Source organism: Catharus ustulatus, chromosome 8, assembly GCF_009819885.2.
Source record: "Catharus ustulatus isolate bCatUst1 chromosome 8, bCatUst1.pri.v2, whole genome shotgun sequence".
NCBI classification, from domain to species: Eukaryota; Metazoa; Chordata; class Aves; order Passeriformes; family Turdidae; genus Catharus; species Catharus ustulatus.
In genome coordinates, this window is record NC_046228.1 from 36,294,426 (window position 1) to 36,309,519 (window position 15,094).

Sequence of the window (15,094 nt, forward strand, 5' to 3'; positions counted from 1 at the left end):
GCTCTGCACAAGAGAGCTCTTCAGCCACTTTCTCTCTTTTCCTCTCTCTGGGCATGGAGGGAGCTTGTGACTTCAGCGTGACTCGTGTGTGCAAAGAGCAAATCTGGGCAGAATCAGGGCAAGGAGGGTTTGGGGCATCTTAGGATCTGTGCTGGGCACAGAACATGTTTTCCTTTGGTCTGAGACTGTTTGCTATGGAAAGTGGATTTAATATCCAGCAGGGGAATGACTTTTGTGGCTTTTTATGGAGCTGTGCCTTCCCTTGGTTTGTTTTGTGACAATAAATGAACATCCTTCTGTGTCTCAGGCAGCTCCTTCTGCAAGGAAAGCAGGTGGGAGTTGGTGCCAAGGAACTGAAAGCTGCAGGCACAGCCTGGAGTAGAGGAAGCTCAGATTTGCACAAGGCTGCTCTGAGTGCCAGGGGTTTGGATGGTGGAAATGATGGGGTGGGGGTAGGGAGAGAGTCTGATTGATTGTCAGCCATAAAGGATCTTGAGTTTCATATCTTAAAACTGCATGTGGAGGTACTTGGATTCAGTGTCAATTGGAGATTGCATGTATTTATTTATTAACAGTAAATGAAACCAAACAGGACCTAAAATATCTTTTCTCACTGTCTTAGTAAAAATGCAAAACAAAAATTCATCTTGAATATACATCTGAAATCTGCCTACTTAACCACAGAAGATTTGAAAACTCAAATCAAATTATTTCCAGAGGCTTGGCTTGTTAAGGTATTCTGAATGCTAATGAGCCCTGGGGACTGAATTCTTGAACTGAAGAGCTGAAGGCTGAACAAGCCCCAGGAACAGTAAAATTCAGCAGCAGCCTCCAAGATGGAAGAGGACAGAAACAGAAGAAATAGAAGACACAAAGAGAAAGACAAAAAAAATACAGAGATGCACACACACAGCTTCCAACTCCTGGATTCCAGAAGTGTTCAGATAGAAATTCCAAGAGGAGGTAGGGTCAAGATGTGTGCTTGCCTTGTGGGCAGCCTTAAATACCCCTTGATCTTCCTGAGCACTTCCCCCAGGTGGGACTTTAGGTCATTTGGTCACTCAGGAGCTGGGCTGGGGCTCCAGGGGTGGGTGTGGAGCATTGCCTTTGGTGTGCCAGGGACTGGCAGACACTGCTGGGCTGGGATAGAGGCTCTGGGGGGATTGGGTTTACAGGACAGTGCAGTGCTGGGGTTACAGGGCAGGGCAAGGCTGCTCCTGCCCCTTCCTCCCCCACACTTGAAATATTTCAAGCCAACAATCTCCTCCAGTCTCTCACAATAGGCAATGTTGAAGGTGAAATCCCAAATCTGGCCATGGGTACCTGGAGGAGAAGGGCAATTCCTTTCCAGAAGAAGGAAAGCAGGGAGCCCCAGTGTTTCAGTAGCAGTTGAAATGATGACCTCAACATGCCAAGGCCAGCTGGATCAATCAGGTGGCCCCTGGGAGACCAAACCAGCCAGACCTGTTCTGTGTTCCCTTGGTTCCATGGGGCACCAGTGTCAGAATGTTCTCCTTGGTTCAGTTGGACCCCTCTGTGTCATGGGGGCCTGTTGATTCCATGAGGCCCTGAAGGCTCCCAATGGTCTCCTTTGCTCCCACTTCCTCCCAGTTGCTTCCAGCATGATTCTAGTTGCCCACAGCCACTCCAAGTCGCCTTCAGTGCAGCTCCAGTTGCTCCCGGTATATCCCATTTGCCCCCAACGTTGTTCAAACTGCCCTCAGCATGCTCCTGGTCCCTTCCAGTAGGATCCCAGTAACGCTCAGTGTTGTCCCACTTCTATCCAGTATGATCCCAGCATCATCCAGTTGCTCCTAGTTTAGTCCCAGACGCTGCCAGTATGACCTCAGTGGCCTCCAGTCACTCCCAGCCTGATCCCAGTTGTACCCAGTGTTGTCCCCTCCAGTATCATTCCAGAAACATTCAGTTTATCCCAGCTGCATCCAGCATGCTTACTCCCAGTCACCCCAGTATGGTTCCAATTGCCCCCAAGATGATCTCTCTCATTCCCAGTATATTCCAGCTACCTCCAGCATGCACTTGTCATTCCCAGTTGCTCCCAATTGCTCCCAGTAGCCCTCAGTGTGGTCCCAGTCACTCCCAGTATTTCCATGTCTGTGCTCCAAGTGCTGCTCCCAGCCTGATCCGAGGGGATGGGAATGTCCCGCTCCCTTCCTGGGGCAGGGTCACACCTGAGCCAGGTGTGCAGGGCAGGACCTTGCCCTGAGCCCAAGCATTGTCCCACCTGCAGGATCTGCTTCCCCTCAGCCTCTTCCTCCTTTGCTCCCAAGCCCAGCTTGGTGCTGAACAAAGGGGCTGCCCCCCACAGGGGCTGTGAACCCCCTCTGCCCCCTCCCCAAATTCCATCCTGGGGGCAGCAGAAGCTGGGTCAGGAGCCCTGTGAGGAGGGAAAAGGAGGTGACACCGTGATGGGGGGTCACACATGCTCTGGAGGGACACATATGGCCCCTGGCGACCTCCCTCACCTCGCACAGCACCAGGAGGATGAACCCCAACATGGAGAACCTAAACCCTGCCAGCATCTTTAGAGTGGGCTCTACTTGCAGGTTCAGGGTACTGAGGGAGTCAGAACTGCCCCAAAATCCCCTCCCAGTGCCACAGCCACTCCTTGACCCCCAAAAACCCACACACAGCTCCTGGCCATCAATGAACCCTCAACCACTCCCTGCAACATAAATGCCACAAAAAACCACAAAATCCTCTTCCCCATCTCCCCCAAGGACTCCACCCAAATTTTCTCCAAGCCACACATCCCTGCCAGGACCCCAAAACTTCCTCACAATGCCCCAGAAGACCTCCCAAAGCCTCTCCCAGAACCACAAATGCCCCCAAGAGGCCACAAAAGCTTCTCTCAGTCCCGCCAGGAATCCCTAAAACCCCTCCCAGCCCTGCAAGCACTGACCAGTAAGAGGTTGGGGGACAGGAGTATCCACAGCCCAGAGCAGCCCTGGGGCACTTCATCAGCGATTTGGACACTTTGAGGGGACACTCCCAGATAGAGAGACCTAGGCCAGGGACTGGGACAGACAACTGGAATTCCTGGAGAATGGACTGGGCTCAGATGGACGACGTTCTGCTGGAACAACTATGAGATCATGGCCACATCCCTTGGCTTGGATGGTCCCTGAAAACCTAAATCCTCGTGAATATTCACCTGAACCCCAAATTCATGTTCAAATCCTGCTTAAATGATTCAGCTTTAGATCTCTTTGCTTAATTTCTTTATTTCTACCCAAATTCTGAGTCTTTTAATGGGATAAACATGGAAATTATTCAGATAGGAAAAGATCTCCAAGATCATCTAGCATTGCTTGATGCCATCAGAAGAAACAACTGGACAGAACGGATTAGATTTTTTGGGCTGTAAAGTCAAAAATATCAGCTCTTCTAAATAAATTTCTAATGTTGATCAGAGTCCAATAGATCTTCCTGCCCCTGCATTCATCCAGGTGCTTATGGGGATCCAGGAGGACATGGATACCACCAATCAGGTGTGTTCCCAACCTGGATCACTGGGAATGTGGATCACCAGGGCTCTGCCCAACCAGCAGTGGGTCCTCTGATGGGGGATGAGGTTGGAGCAGCACACGAAGCTCTTCTCACACCTGGGCACTCTCAGGCTTCCCTTACCGGTGCCTCCATTGGTGTTTGGTCAAGTGAGAGCTCTGGGTGAAGCTCTTCTCACACTGGAGACACTCATAGGGCTGTTGCCTTGTGTGGATCCTCTGGTGACAGATCAGATTGGAGTTCTGGTTGAAGCTCATCCCACATTCCCACACTCATAGGGCCTCTCCCCAGTGTGGATGCTCTGGTGCCTGACGAGGTTGGAGTTTTGCTTGAAGCCCTTCCCGCAGTCAGGGCAGTGGAAGGGCCTCTCCTCTGTGTGAATCCACTGGTGCAGGAGGAGATGGGAGCTCCTCTTCCCACACTTGGGACACTTACAGGGCCTTAAAAGTAACAACAGTTAAAATAACAACTTAGCAACATTTAACTTAGCTTATACCTGATGACTTAACCTTACTTACAGGCGTGATTGACTCAGATATCCAAGGCACTCAAACCCCTCAGAGAGCAGCATTTCTGCCACATTTGCCAGGGCACAGGCATTCGTGTGTGCACACAGACAGAGTTTGTGCCAGGGACCTGTGAGGAATTCCCCTGGAGAGCAGTGAAATGCTCACTCTAGGTGCTTTGGTATCTCCCCAGTAGGCAAAGGGTTGAGCCTTGAGGAGTGGGGATCAGCCCAGGTTCCGTCGTTGTTCAGGGATGCCCCGAGTGCAGAAATCGGGAGAGTTCCCAGCTCAGAGAGGCCCTGCTCAGAGGAAGGTGCCGGCCCAGGAGATCTCCAAGGGTTTTCTTGTGGAGCGCTGTTGGTGGATTTGGTGGATTTTATGAAGGAACAGGCTATGAGGTTCTCTATAGGGCCTGGTTGCCTAACATAGCCTATGAAGAAGAGGACATAGGCTACATGAGAGGAGACACAACTACTGAAGAAGGTAGCTGCAATTAAGGAAGCCAGCTGCAAGATATTGTCCTTGCTACAGCTGATAAGAAGACAGGATCAAAGTTAGACATAAGCATGCAGATGTTCAGGATGTGGTTCTGAGTATAAGTCAAAGACCTATGCCAACTTACGTTAGCATCTATTTGTGTGAACAGTAGCTATAGACCAATTGCTGCTAGCATATAGACACGTCGACAGTATCCTTAAGACAATCATATGTAAGCACAAAGTGCATGAACTCTGCTTTGCACTATAAATGTAACCCTCAGAATCACAATATATGAGCATTGACTCTACCTCTATGTGGCTTTGTCTTTGACTCCGAAACACCCTCTTGCAACAAGTGGCGTTCAAAGAGGGACACTCAGCACTTTGATGCAGTTGACTCTTTGCTTTTGGTAGTGGTCTAACGTGGAACACCAAGAGTTCGAGTCGGCAAGAGGTGCAGGCAGAGGAGCTCATCTCTGGTTGAGAGCCAGATGGCGTCCAGGGAGTGAGGTAGGAAGGGTCCTTACCTTCCCCCTGCCCAGTTGTGAGCATGGAAGCAGAGTTTGCCGCAGCAAAGAAACTGCTCCTCAGTATCCTTGCAAAGTGAGGGAAGGAGCCGACAGAGAAAGCCACGGAGAAGCTCATTCAATGGGCTCGTAATAGGGGCTTCTTGCGAGCACCCTCTTTGCTGTTTTCCCCAGAAGAATGGAGGGAGGTGGGAGATAAGCTGTGGGAGCTCACAATTTCCTTGAGCGGGAAAGAATCTAAAGAGGCAATGGGACATGGGGCTGCTTGGCACACTATCATTAATATCTTGCGTGAAATGAAAACTGAATCTAAGGTCACTGCTGCCGCGATGCACACTCTTGGAGCTGTCCTGCCGACAACTCCTCTGCCCGCGACAGGAGCACTTTTTGGGCTTGGGTCTGGTGGTCTGATAAAGGGTATGATGGGGAAAACCTGTAGAAATATTCAAGAGTTGCTCAAACAAGCTCAGCTAGGAACAGGGGAAGCACACCAGAGGATTTGCCTCTACCATCACCTGGGCCACAAACTCCACCACAGTACAACAATCTCCACCACTGCCCACCGCACAAATGCCAGAGGCTGTGGAAGCACCCCAGGTCCCTAACAATGCCATGGAGACCGGTGGACCAACGTGTCACCCTCAACTGTATCCACCTTTGCTGCCGATGCCAGAGGAAGATGAACCTATGCCATTAGCAGAACACATGCCGGTGGAACCCACTGCACCTCCTCCTCCCAATTATCAAACACAGCCCTGTATTCCAGCTGGGAGAATGCAAGATCCCAACTCAAACACAATGCAGTTTCACCGCTGGTCCGGTATCATTCAGGACGCTATTCTGGAAGGGGACTGGGTGCCGGCAAGTAACCTTGCCTGTCCTATCACTATAAGCAATGGTGAAGTTAAATATGAGCAACCTGATTGGAAAGTCTTGCAACAAGCCAAGAAAGCAATTAGAGAATGCGGCGTGAATTCAGAAGACAGCCATGCAACTCTGGATTGGATTTTCTCGGCAGACATCAATTTACCGCTTGATTGTAAGAATCTAGCTCGCTTATTCCTCACTCTGTCACGGTTTATCTCCTGGAACCGTGAGTGGACACGACTGGCCTCCCTAGAAGTCCCAGGTAACCCAGTGACCCATTAAATGGAGTCACTGTGGAAATGCTTACTGGTTCTGGTCCATTTACTAACATGGTTCTACAGCTGCAATACCCAAGGGAAATGTATAACCTATCAGCCCTGCTGGCGCGACAAGCCCTCTACACCGTTCCTGAAGCAAAACCTCTACCTAAGTTCACTAATGTCAGGCAAGATCTTACAGAACCCTACTCTCACTTTGTTGATAGATTGGCACAAGCTTTGCAGGCTTGAGGAGACCTAGATGAGGAAAACAAACAACTGATGCTGAAGCTACTCTTGTTTGAGAATGCGAATAGCAAAACAAAGAGCCTGCTAACCACTTTGCCTCAAGGTTCTGAAGTAGGTGGAATGCTAGAATTAGCCCACCGAGTTAATCAATTGGCTCAAAGCCGAGTTGTCGCGCAAGCTGTCACAGAAGCGATAAAGCCCACAATTAACCTGATTGCAGCAGCTGTGCAAAAGGTAGGGTCCAAGAATGCAACAAAGCCAGAAACCAGCTACCACTGTGGTACCAAAGGCCATTTTCAAAAAGCATGCCATGCATCAGTGTGGTGTGAACAATGCCAAAAAGATAATCATGCAGGAGTCATTTGCCGGTTTGCAAAAAACGGGAAAAACAGCGCGAAGGGTCCGCGTGCAACGACACAAGTAGTTGACCCAACACTCTAAAGCAGCTCTTACCCCCAGCCACAAGACGGAGCTTGGGGATCGATCTGGCAGCAGCAGTAAACATGACGCTTCTTGAGTCCTCTGTGCAATTGATTCCCACTGGCATCACTGGACATATCTACCATGAAGAAAATAATGCCTTAGGTGCACTGTTATTTGGTTGATCATCATCTGGTTTAGCAGATCTCATAGTTTTACCTAGAGTCATTGATGCTGATTATGCAGAAGAAATTATGATTTGTGCTTTTACTCTTAATCCGCCTCTTACTATCACAAAAGGGACTTGAGTTGGTCAATTAATTCTATATCAGAAATGTCCAGTTGATAACGATATCTTTTGCCACGTCCCCAGGAGAGGAGCAAGAGGTTTCGGGTCAACAGGAAACATGGTTGTATCACTGGTTCAGAAGCTACAACAGTGGCCTGTCATCCAAGTACAGCTGAGATGCAAACAACAACAATGTACCGTACATGCCATGGTCGATACTGGAGCAGATGTAACAATTGTCAGTGAACCTGTATAGCCAACCAACTGGCCCTTAAAGCCCGCAGTTGATGCTGTGCAAGGAGTTGGTGGTGGATCTATACCTAAGCAAAGTGTCGACATCATTCAATTTGTATTGCCAGAAGGGCAAACCATCACTGTGCGACCATATGTCATGAATCTGCCAGGAGATCTGGAAGGCCTGCTCAGTCAAGACACCATGGCTGAGCTGGGTGCTTCTCTCATAATTCCCAAGGATTTTTGATATTGGCCACTGCCAGGCAGCCACCCACCCCAAAGATTCAATGGAAAACAGATACTCCTGTATGGGTGGAGCATTGGCCATTAACTAAAGAGTGACTGCAAGTGGCACATCAACTAGAAGCACAATTAAAAGCTGGACATTTCAAACCATCTATTAGTTCCTGGAATATTCCAATTTTTGTTATCCCAAAGAAATCAGGAAAGTGGTGATTGCTACACAACCTACGAAAAGTGAATGACCAAATGCACGTGATGGGAGCCCTTCAACCCAGCATGCCACTACCTGAAACAACACCCTGTGGGCCTGGCCTGCTCTCCAAATATCCTGCAGAGCTGGCCTGGGATGCTGTTTCATGTAGAACAGAAAGATATTGGAGGCTCTTTATCCCAGGGTTGGTATCCTGTTTTATTCTTAGGCTTCCATGTGGTCAGAGTGGGAGATGAGGATAAAGAGAGCAAGTCCACACATGGGCTCAGGTTTTTCTATGGGTCAGGAAAGGGGAGGGGTCAGCCTTGGCCTCAGGCCAATCCCATTGCAGGGGTCAATCCATTGGTCTTGCAGGGGTTACAGGGTTAAAGGGATGTACCATTCTTAAAGCAGTAGGGTATTGGGTTACAACAACTACCCACAATGCTACCATCAGATTGGCATCTTCTGGTCATCGATTTAAAAGACTGTTTCTTTACTATCCCATCGCAACCTCAAGATGCAGTCAAGTTTGCTTTCACCCTTCCAACAATCAATAAAGACTGACCATCAAGCAGAAATGAGTGGGTAGTTGTTGGGGGTCGGGGGAGTTTTTACTCTTTCCCTTGGTAGAGAAATTTTTCCCATTATCATGTTAAAAGAAACCTGGTGGGGCAACTCCCTTGGCTTCTAATTGCTCAAGACAAAAGAGAGGGTGGGGGTGGATGGCCGTGAGTTGCTTTGTCCTTCCAAGGCGACACTCGCTCTCACCGGCCCGAATGCAGAGGAGAGAGGTTCTTTTTCTCTGTGGTGGGACCTGTCCTGCACTCTGACACTGCTACAGCTTCCTCCTTCTGAGAACAGTGCTGAGAACTGGGATGCAAACGGCAAGCGGAGTTTTTTCTTTCACCCTTCTCCCACCTAGAACCGCCCTGCCGCCTCACCTGCCTGCTCCAGCAGCTGCCTGCTCCAGCAGCTGCTGTGACTGAGGCTGCCCCGCTCCACCAGGACCATACAGAGGAGGAGGGCGTCTGACTGGACAAAGGACTGAGACTGAGTTTCATTCTGTTTTGTCACTGATTTTTCACAGCTGATGTTGTTCTTGTTTGTCTTGTAGATTTATCGGTAAAGAACTTTTATTCATAAACCCATACTTTTTTGCCTGAGAACCCCTTAATTTCCAAATTATAGTAAACTGGGGGGGAGGGGATTTTCACTCTCCATTTTAAAAAAAACTCTTTCCTCTTTTCCTGGCAATACTGTCCTCTAAACCAGGACAGTAGTCCTGCCCCAAGTAATGAAGAACTCACCTACAATGTGCCAATTGTATGCGGCATGAGCTTTACAACCAGTGCGAGAACAACTGCCACAAACCATCATCTATCATTACATGGACGACATCCTACTATGTCAGGCAGAACCTTCAGGGATGACTTGCTGCAGAACCTGGTCATAGCACCAGAAAAGATCCAGAAGCAAGTGCCTTGGAAATATCTAGGATGGCCTGTGTATGGTAGGTCTGTTGCTCCACAAAAGATTGAGCTAACATCACAAGTCCGCACCTTAAATGACCTGCAAAAATTAAGAGGTGAATTACAGTGGGTGCACAACCTAGTAGGACTTACCAACCATGATCTCCACCCCTTGATGGCCCTATTACAAGGCACAGATCCCACAACACAAATCCCCTGGAATGCAGAGCACCAAGATCAGCTGAAGAAAATAGGTGCACAAATCCTGCAATCTGTTGCTCACTGATGGCGGCATGATCTCCTGATTAGCCTCCTCGTCTGTAATCATACATCCTACCCCTTTGCCCTCCTCCTTCAATGGCCATTGCATCAAAAAGAAAAAGGAGGAGAAACCCTTCGAGTTTGGATACTGGAATGGCTCTTCCCACCTCACAATGCCCCGAAAAGCATTTGGCAAAGGATGAAGGTAATTGGACATCTGGTCAGGAAAGGGAGACAACGCTGCGTTGAAGTCTCAGGGGAAGAACCAGTAGATATTAGCATGATTTGCTGATGCCCAGTGGGACAATACAGGAGTTCTCAGTGACACAGACACACCTGACAGCTCCTTTCCATTACCTTGACGACAAAGCTGAGAGCAGCCCTGGCCATGCAGCACCATCTCCACAGCAGGAGGAATCTGCCCTGATGGGGGTGGTTCCTTCCACCTCCAACTTCTCCCCACAGCCCATGTGGAGCTGCCAGGCAGGCTGAGAGCTGGCCCTGGCAGGTGGTACATCCCCTGGGCTGGCCAAGAGCCCTCAGGGCTGCAGGAGCTGCTCTGCAGGACAGCCCTGGGCAGCCCTGGCTGCAGCCCACGTTTCAGCCCCTGCAGCCGTCCCTGGCAGCAGGAGCCCTCCTGCCCTGTCCCTCTGACGGCGCCCAGGGCAGCCCCGCTTTGCAGCACATCCTGCCCCAAACCAGAAATAGTAGAAGAGGCTTCCTTACAGTCATGTCAGTCCTGTCACGGGTCAGCTTTAGGAGATCCCTGCAGCCAAAGACTCACTGTGTCAGAAGTGGTGAAGATTTTCCATTAATAAGCTCCTTTCAACCTGTCTGATTCTCACCTCCCAGGTACCTGCAGACACTGCCCTCTGGCCTGCTTGGCTGGGAGAGGAACTGCTCTTAAGGAGAAAAGTCTTTTTGAAGCTCTTTTTGATTCCCAGGAGCTACCTCTCTGCCAGGAGCTCGGCCCAGCTCAGTAGCACAGACACAGCACAAGGACTTTAATGACCCTCTCGAAGCTTTGGTGTTGTTTACATCCAACTCAGTCCCTGAGAGGGTGTTCAAAAAAGTCCTCAAGAACTCAAAATTAAATTGAAACACTGAAGTTTCTTCAAGTTTTAATGGGTACCACTCTGGGACAAGACTGAGGAGTCCCCAAGTTCCAGTTGGAGCAGAACACTGGAGCAGTGATCACAGCTGAGGACAAACAAGGGAAAGATGTCTCTGGTGGTTGAGCAAACTTGGATGTGTTTCAGGAATGCAAAAGGCAAGGGCTGAGCCCCAACCCCTCTCCAGGAAGATCCTGTCCCTCCTTCATTGCTCAGGGCTCTTCCCGGGGCACTGGGCTCTGGGGATGTGCAATGCCAAGGGCAGCACCATGGGCAGCTCCTGCCAGGTTGCTAAGCAGGGACAAGGAGGCAATGAGACTCCAGCACAGCAGGGATCACTTGTCCCCTGCTGACCTCAGGCCCAGGGCCAGCAGCCATGGCCAAAGTGCTGCAGGAGTTGGCTCTGGCAGGGCCTTTCAGTTGCTGCCCATCCCTGTGCCCTGTGCAGCCCAGGTTGTCCTACAGTGTCCATACCCTGCGCCTCTGTCCCTACAGGCTGTTGTCATCCTCCGGCTGCCCCACCTCACTGGCCCCTTCCTTTGCTGACAGCTCTGCATCCTGCCTGCCTCTGCCTGGGCACACAAAGCCTTGGGCTGCTCCAGACTCCTTCTGGGGAATGTGTCACACCACAGCACTGCCCTGGGTCAGAAATTCGTCTTAGGTCCAGTCTGGTCCTCCAGAGCCGCACTTGGCATTAATTCTTTCTCCAGCTGTTCTCTACTATGTCAAACAGATCCACCCTTCAATCCCTCCCAGGGATCTCCTCTGCTGTCCTCATTCTCCTCTCTACTGAGCACAGAACTCCTTTGACCCTATACAGTGGTCATGTGCTTGAGGATATGGGCACCTGGACAAGAACAAAAGTTCTTTACTATAGGAAGGAAACCACAGAACCCCAGGGTTTTGAAGGCAGATCAGAGGCACTTTCAGAGGCCAAGGCAAGCCAGACCTGTCTGTCCTTGCAACTTTTGTCTGAAAGCAACCCCTGTATATTTGTGGAGTTCTGGAGGTGGAATTCCATTTCAGCTGTGGGTGACTGGACCAGAATGACAGTTCTTCTCCATGGGAAGGAAAGGGCAGAGCACCAGTGATTCCAAGGATCATTAGATTCAACCTGAATGATGCCAGGGACAAACCATACCTGTTTATCTTTGCAGCTTTTGTCTGGGTGCAACCCTTGGATAGACAGAATTTGGGAGGCCAAATTCACTTTTGTCCATGTCTGGACAAGTAAGACAGTTCTTTCCCATAGGAAGGAAAGTAGGGAGTTCCAGTGTTTTAAAGTGAGATTAGACCTGGTCCTCAGGAAGGCAAAGGAACCTAGACATTCCTGGCAGCTTTGGTCTGGGAGCTATCCTGGAATATAAGGAATTCTGGAGGCAGATTCCCAATTATTGTCATGGATGCCTGTACTTGAAAGACATTGTTTTTTTCATAAAAAGGAAACATGCCCCCTCAGTGTTTTAAAGGCAGATGCAAGCCAGCCCTTAAGAGGCCAAGGCCAAGGCCAGCCAGAGCTGTCTGTTCTGGTAGGTTTCATACAGGAACAATCCTTGGATATAATCAAATTTGGAGGTAGAAGCCAAATTTCTGCCATGGGCACCTGGAGAAGGACAGTTCTTTCCCACAGGAAGGAAAGCACAGAAATCCCAAGGGTCGGGAACAGATGAGAATCAACCCTCAATATGCCAAGGTCAGCTGGACCAGTTCTGGCCCCAGGAGGCCAAGTCAACCAGGTCTGTTCCATGTTCCTTGATTCTTGGGGCCTGGTAGCATCACAATTGCCCCTTGGTCTCATGAGGCTCCACAGCATCACAACCGATCTTTGTTTCCATGAGGTCCAGCAATATCACAATATTCTCCTTGACTCTGCAGTGACACAATGGTCCCTTGCTTCCATGAGGCCTTGCAGTGTCAAAATGGGTTCTTTGATTCCATGAGACAGCGCAGTGACACAATGGCACCTTGGTTCCATGAAGCCCTGAAGTACAGAATGGTGCCTTGATTCCATTGAGCTGCTCTCCATTACATGAGTTCTTACTTCCATGGAGCCCTGCAGTGTCACAATGGTCTCCTTGGTTCCATGGTGCCACACAGTGTCACAGTGGCCCCTTGGCTCTACAAGGCCCCAGAGTGTCACAATGGCCCCTTGGTTCCATGAGGTCCTGCGATGTCACAATGGTTTCATTGGTTCCAGGAGGCCCTGCAGTTCCACAATGGCCCTTTGGTGTCACACTGTGTAACAATGTGTAGCAAGGGACAGAATGTCCCCGTGGCCTCATGGAGCTTCACAGTGGCACTACAATCCCCTTGATTCCATGAGGCCCTGCAGTGTCACAATGGCCCCTTGTTTCCAGTGGGTCCTGAAGTGTCATAATGGTCTCCATGGTTCCATGAGAGTCCACAATGTCACAATGACTTTTGGTTCCATGAGCTTTTTTTACTGCCAACCACAGTCTCCTTGGGTCTGCAGTGTCACAATGGACCTTGGTTCCATGAGGTTCTGTAGTGTAACATGGATGCCTTGATTACATGAGGTTGTGTAATGTCACCACGATCTCTTTTGTTCCACAAGACCTTGCTGTGTCACATGTACCCTTGGTTCCATGAGGTCCTGTACTGTCAACAACGATTTCCTTGGCTCTGCAGTGTCACAATTGATCATAAGTTGTATGAGGTGCATGGCCTCCCACAGCCTCTCAGAGACTCTTTTCAGCCTGTCACCACCCCTCAGAGCCCTTCATGGCACCTCACAGCCCCTCACAGCCACTTACAACCCCTTATGGCCCCTCACAGCCCCTCATGACCCCTCACAGCCCCAGGCATGGGGCTCCTCCCGAAGGAGAAGGGATATGGCCCCACTTGTTCCCATTTTATTTCAGTCCCTTCACAGCAATGAGTAAAGAAAGGCTGAAATTGAGCCTTTCCCCAGCGTTTCCCTAAGGCTTAATTGCGAGCTGAAGCTCTGTGTTGGCGCTACTCTGGCCCAGCCCTCAGAAAACGAAAGGCTTGGGTTCCAGCACTGCCTTCCGCACTATTTTACTCACCCTGAGGTGAGAGCAGGAGGCCTTCGTAGCCTTTGCCTTAGGAATTGTAGATCATGGTTCCTCTTGCCCCTCTTCCGCTGCCACTTGAATTTTATCTGTAAAACTGCAATTGCCTTTTTTGATCAATGCTACCCACAGTGCTTTCATGAAGTGGAACTCAGGCTTTTTGTTGCAGGCATCCTGATTTGCTAATCTCGTAATGCTCACAAGTCCCTGAGCACAAAGTTGAGGAGAATTAAAGCCACACAGGGCACATCTGCAGTACACAAACACAGTCCTGTTGCTGGTGCTGTTGAAATAAAATCAACTTGTGACCGGCGGCAACCTCTTTTATGGTCAGAGATCACTCACCAGCACATTAAAGGTGGTCTGAGAGTTCTTGTCTTGCAGCCAGGGCGCAGTAGAGCACGAAAGAAGACTCAAAAGCTGATGTTCTGAGGTTTCCAAGGTTGTTTATTCTTTCTTATCTAAGGAATTTTTTCTCTACCTTACAGCGATCCACTCTGCAACTTGTTCAAGGCCGTTCTCCTGCCCTCCTGGGCAGGACTTATCTTTTATACTCCAAATTACATATACAGTAATTTCACAAATACAAGCCACACCAATTTGACCAAAAGTTTGGTGGAAACCCGGAAGTGCGGCTAATATTCGAGGGCGGCTAATACATGAACAAAATTCTAAAATCTGCCAACACGGAAGTGAGAGCCCGCGGCAGCCCCAAGCCAAGTTGGAGCCCGGCCGGCCCCGGCAGAGGTGGGAAAGCCTGGCAGAGGCGGGGCCAGCAGTGCGGGGGGCGGGCGGCAGAGCCTGAGCCAGCAGGGCGGGGCAGGGGGGGCGGCAGAGCCCGGGCCAGCAGGGCGGGGGAGCCTGGGAGAACTGGGGCTAGCAGTGCAGGGGAGCATGGCAGAAGCAGGAAGGCCGGCGGGTGGGGCTGCCTGGCAGCGGGGGAAGCCCAGCAGAATCGGCGCCAGCAGCGTGGGAGAGCCCGGTGGTGCGGGGGCCTGCAGTGCCGGCCAGGGCGAGCAAACGCGGCGGCGGTGCAGATGGGAGGGGGCGGCCGGCGAGCCTGGCGGCGGCGGCAGCCCTGCCGGCAGGGCGAGTAAACATGGCGCGGGGCGGCCGGCGTGCCTTACAGCGGCGGCAGCGGCTGGCCCGCCGGCAGGGCAACTAAACGCCAGCGGCGGGGCGGCCGGCACGCCTGCCAGCGGCGGCAGCGGCTGGCCCGCCGGTAGGGCGACTAAATGCAGCGGCGGGGCGGCCGGCATGCCTGCCAGCGGCGGCAGCGGCTGGCCCGCTGGCAGGGCGACTAAACGCAGCGGCGGGGCGGCCGGCATGCCTGCCAGCGGCGGCAGCGGCTGGCCCGCCGTCAGGGCGAGTACGTAAACGCAGCGGCGGGGCCGCCGGCGTGCCTGG

General features: G+C 51.0%; 1 protein-coding gene across 2 annotated transcripts in view; it reads right to left on the minus strand.

Moving 5' to 3' along the window:
* Positions 1-3,562: 3,562 nt before the first annotated feature.
* LOC116999493 (zinc finger protein 282-like) overlaps positions 3,563-15,094 on the minus strand; it is a 56,784-nt gene continuing 45,252 nt past the window's right edge. For both annotated transcript variants that reach the window (XM_033066255.1, XM_033066256.1), the window contains 2 exons: positions 6,867-6,972; positions 3,563-3,968 (listed from right to left, as the gene is read on the minus strand). In XM_033066255.1, coding sequence (XP_032922146.1) covers positions 3,782-3,968; positions 6,867-6,972 — 293 coding nt within the window. In that variant the 3' untranslated portion in view covers positions 3,563-3,781. The remainder of the gene's footprint in view (positions 3,969-6,866; positions 6,973-15,094) is intronic.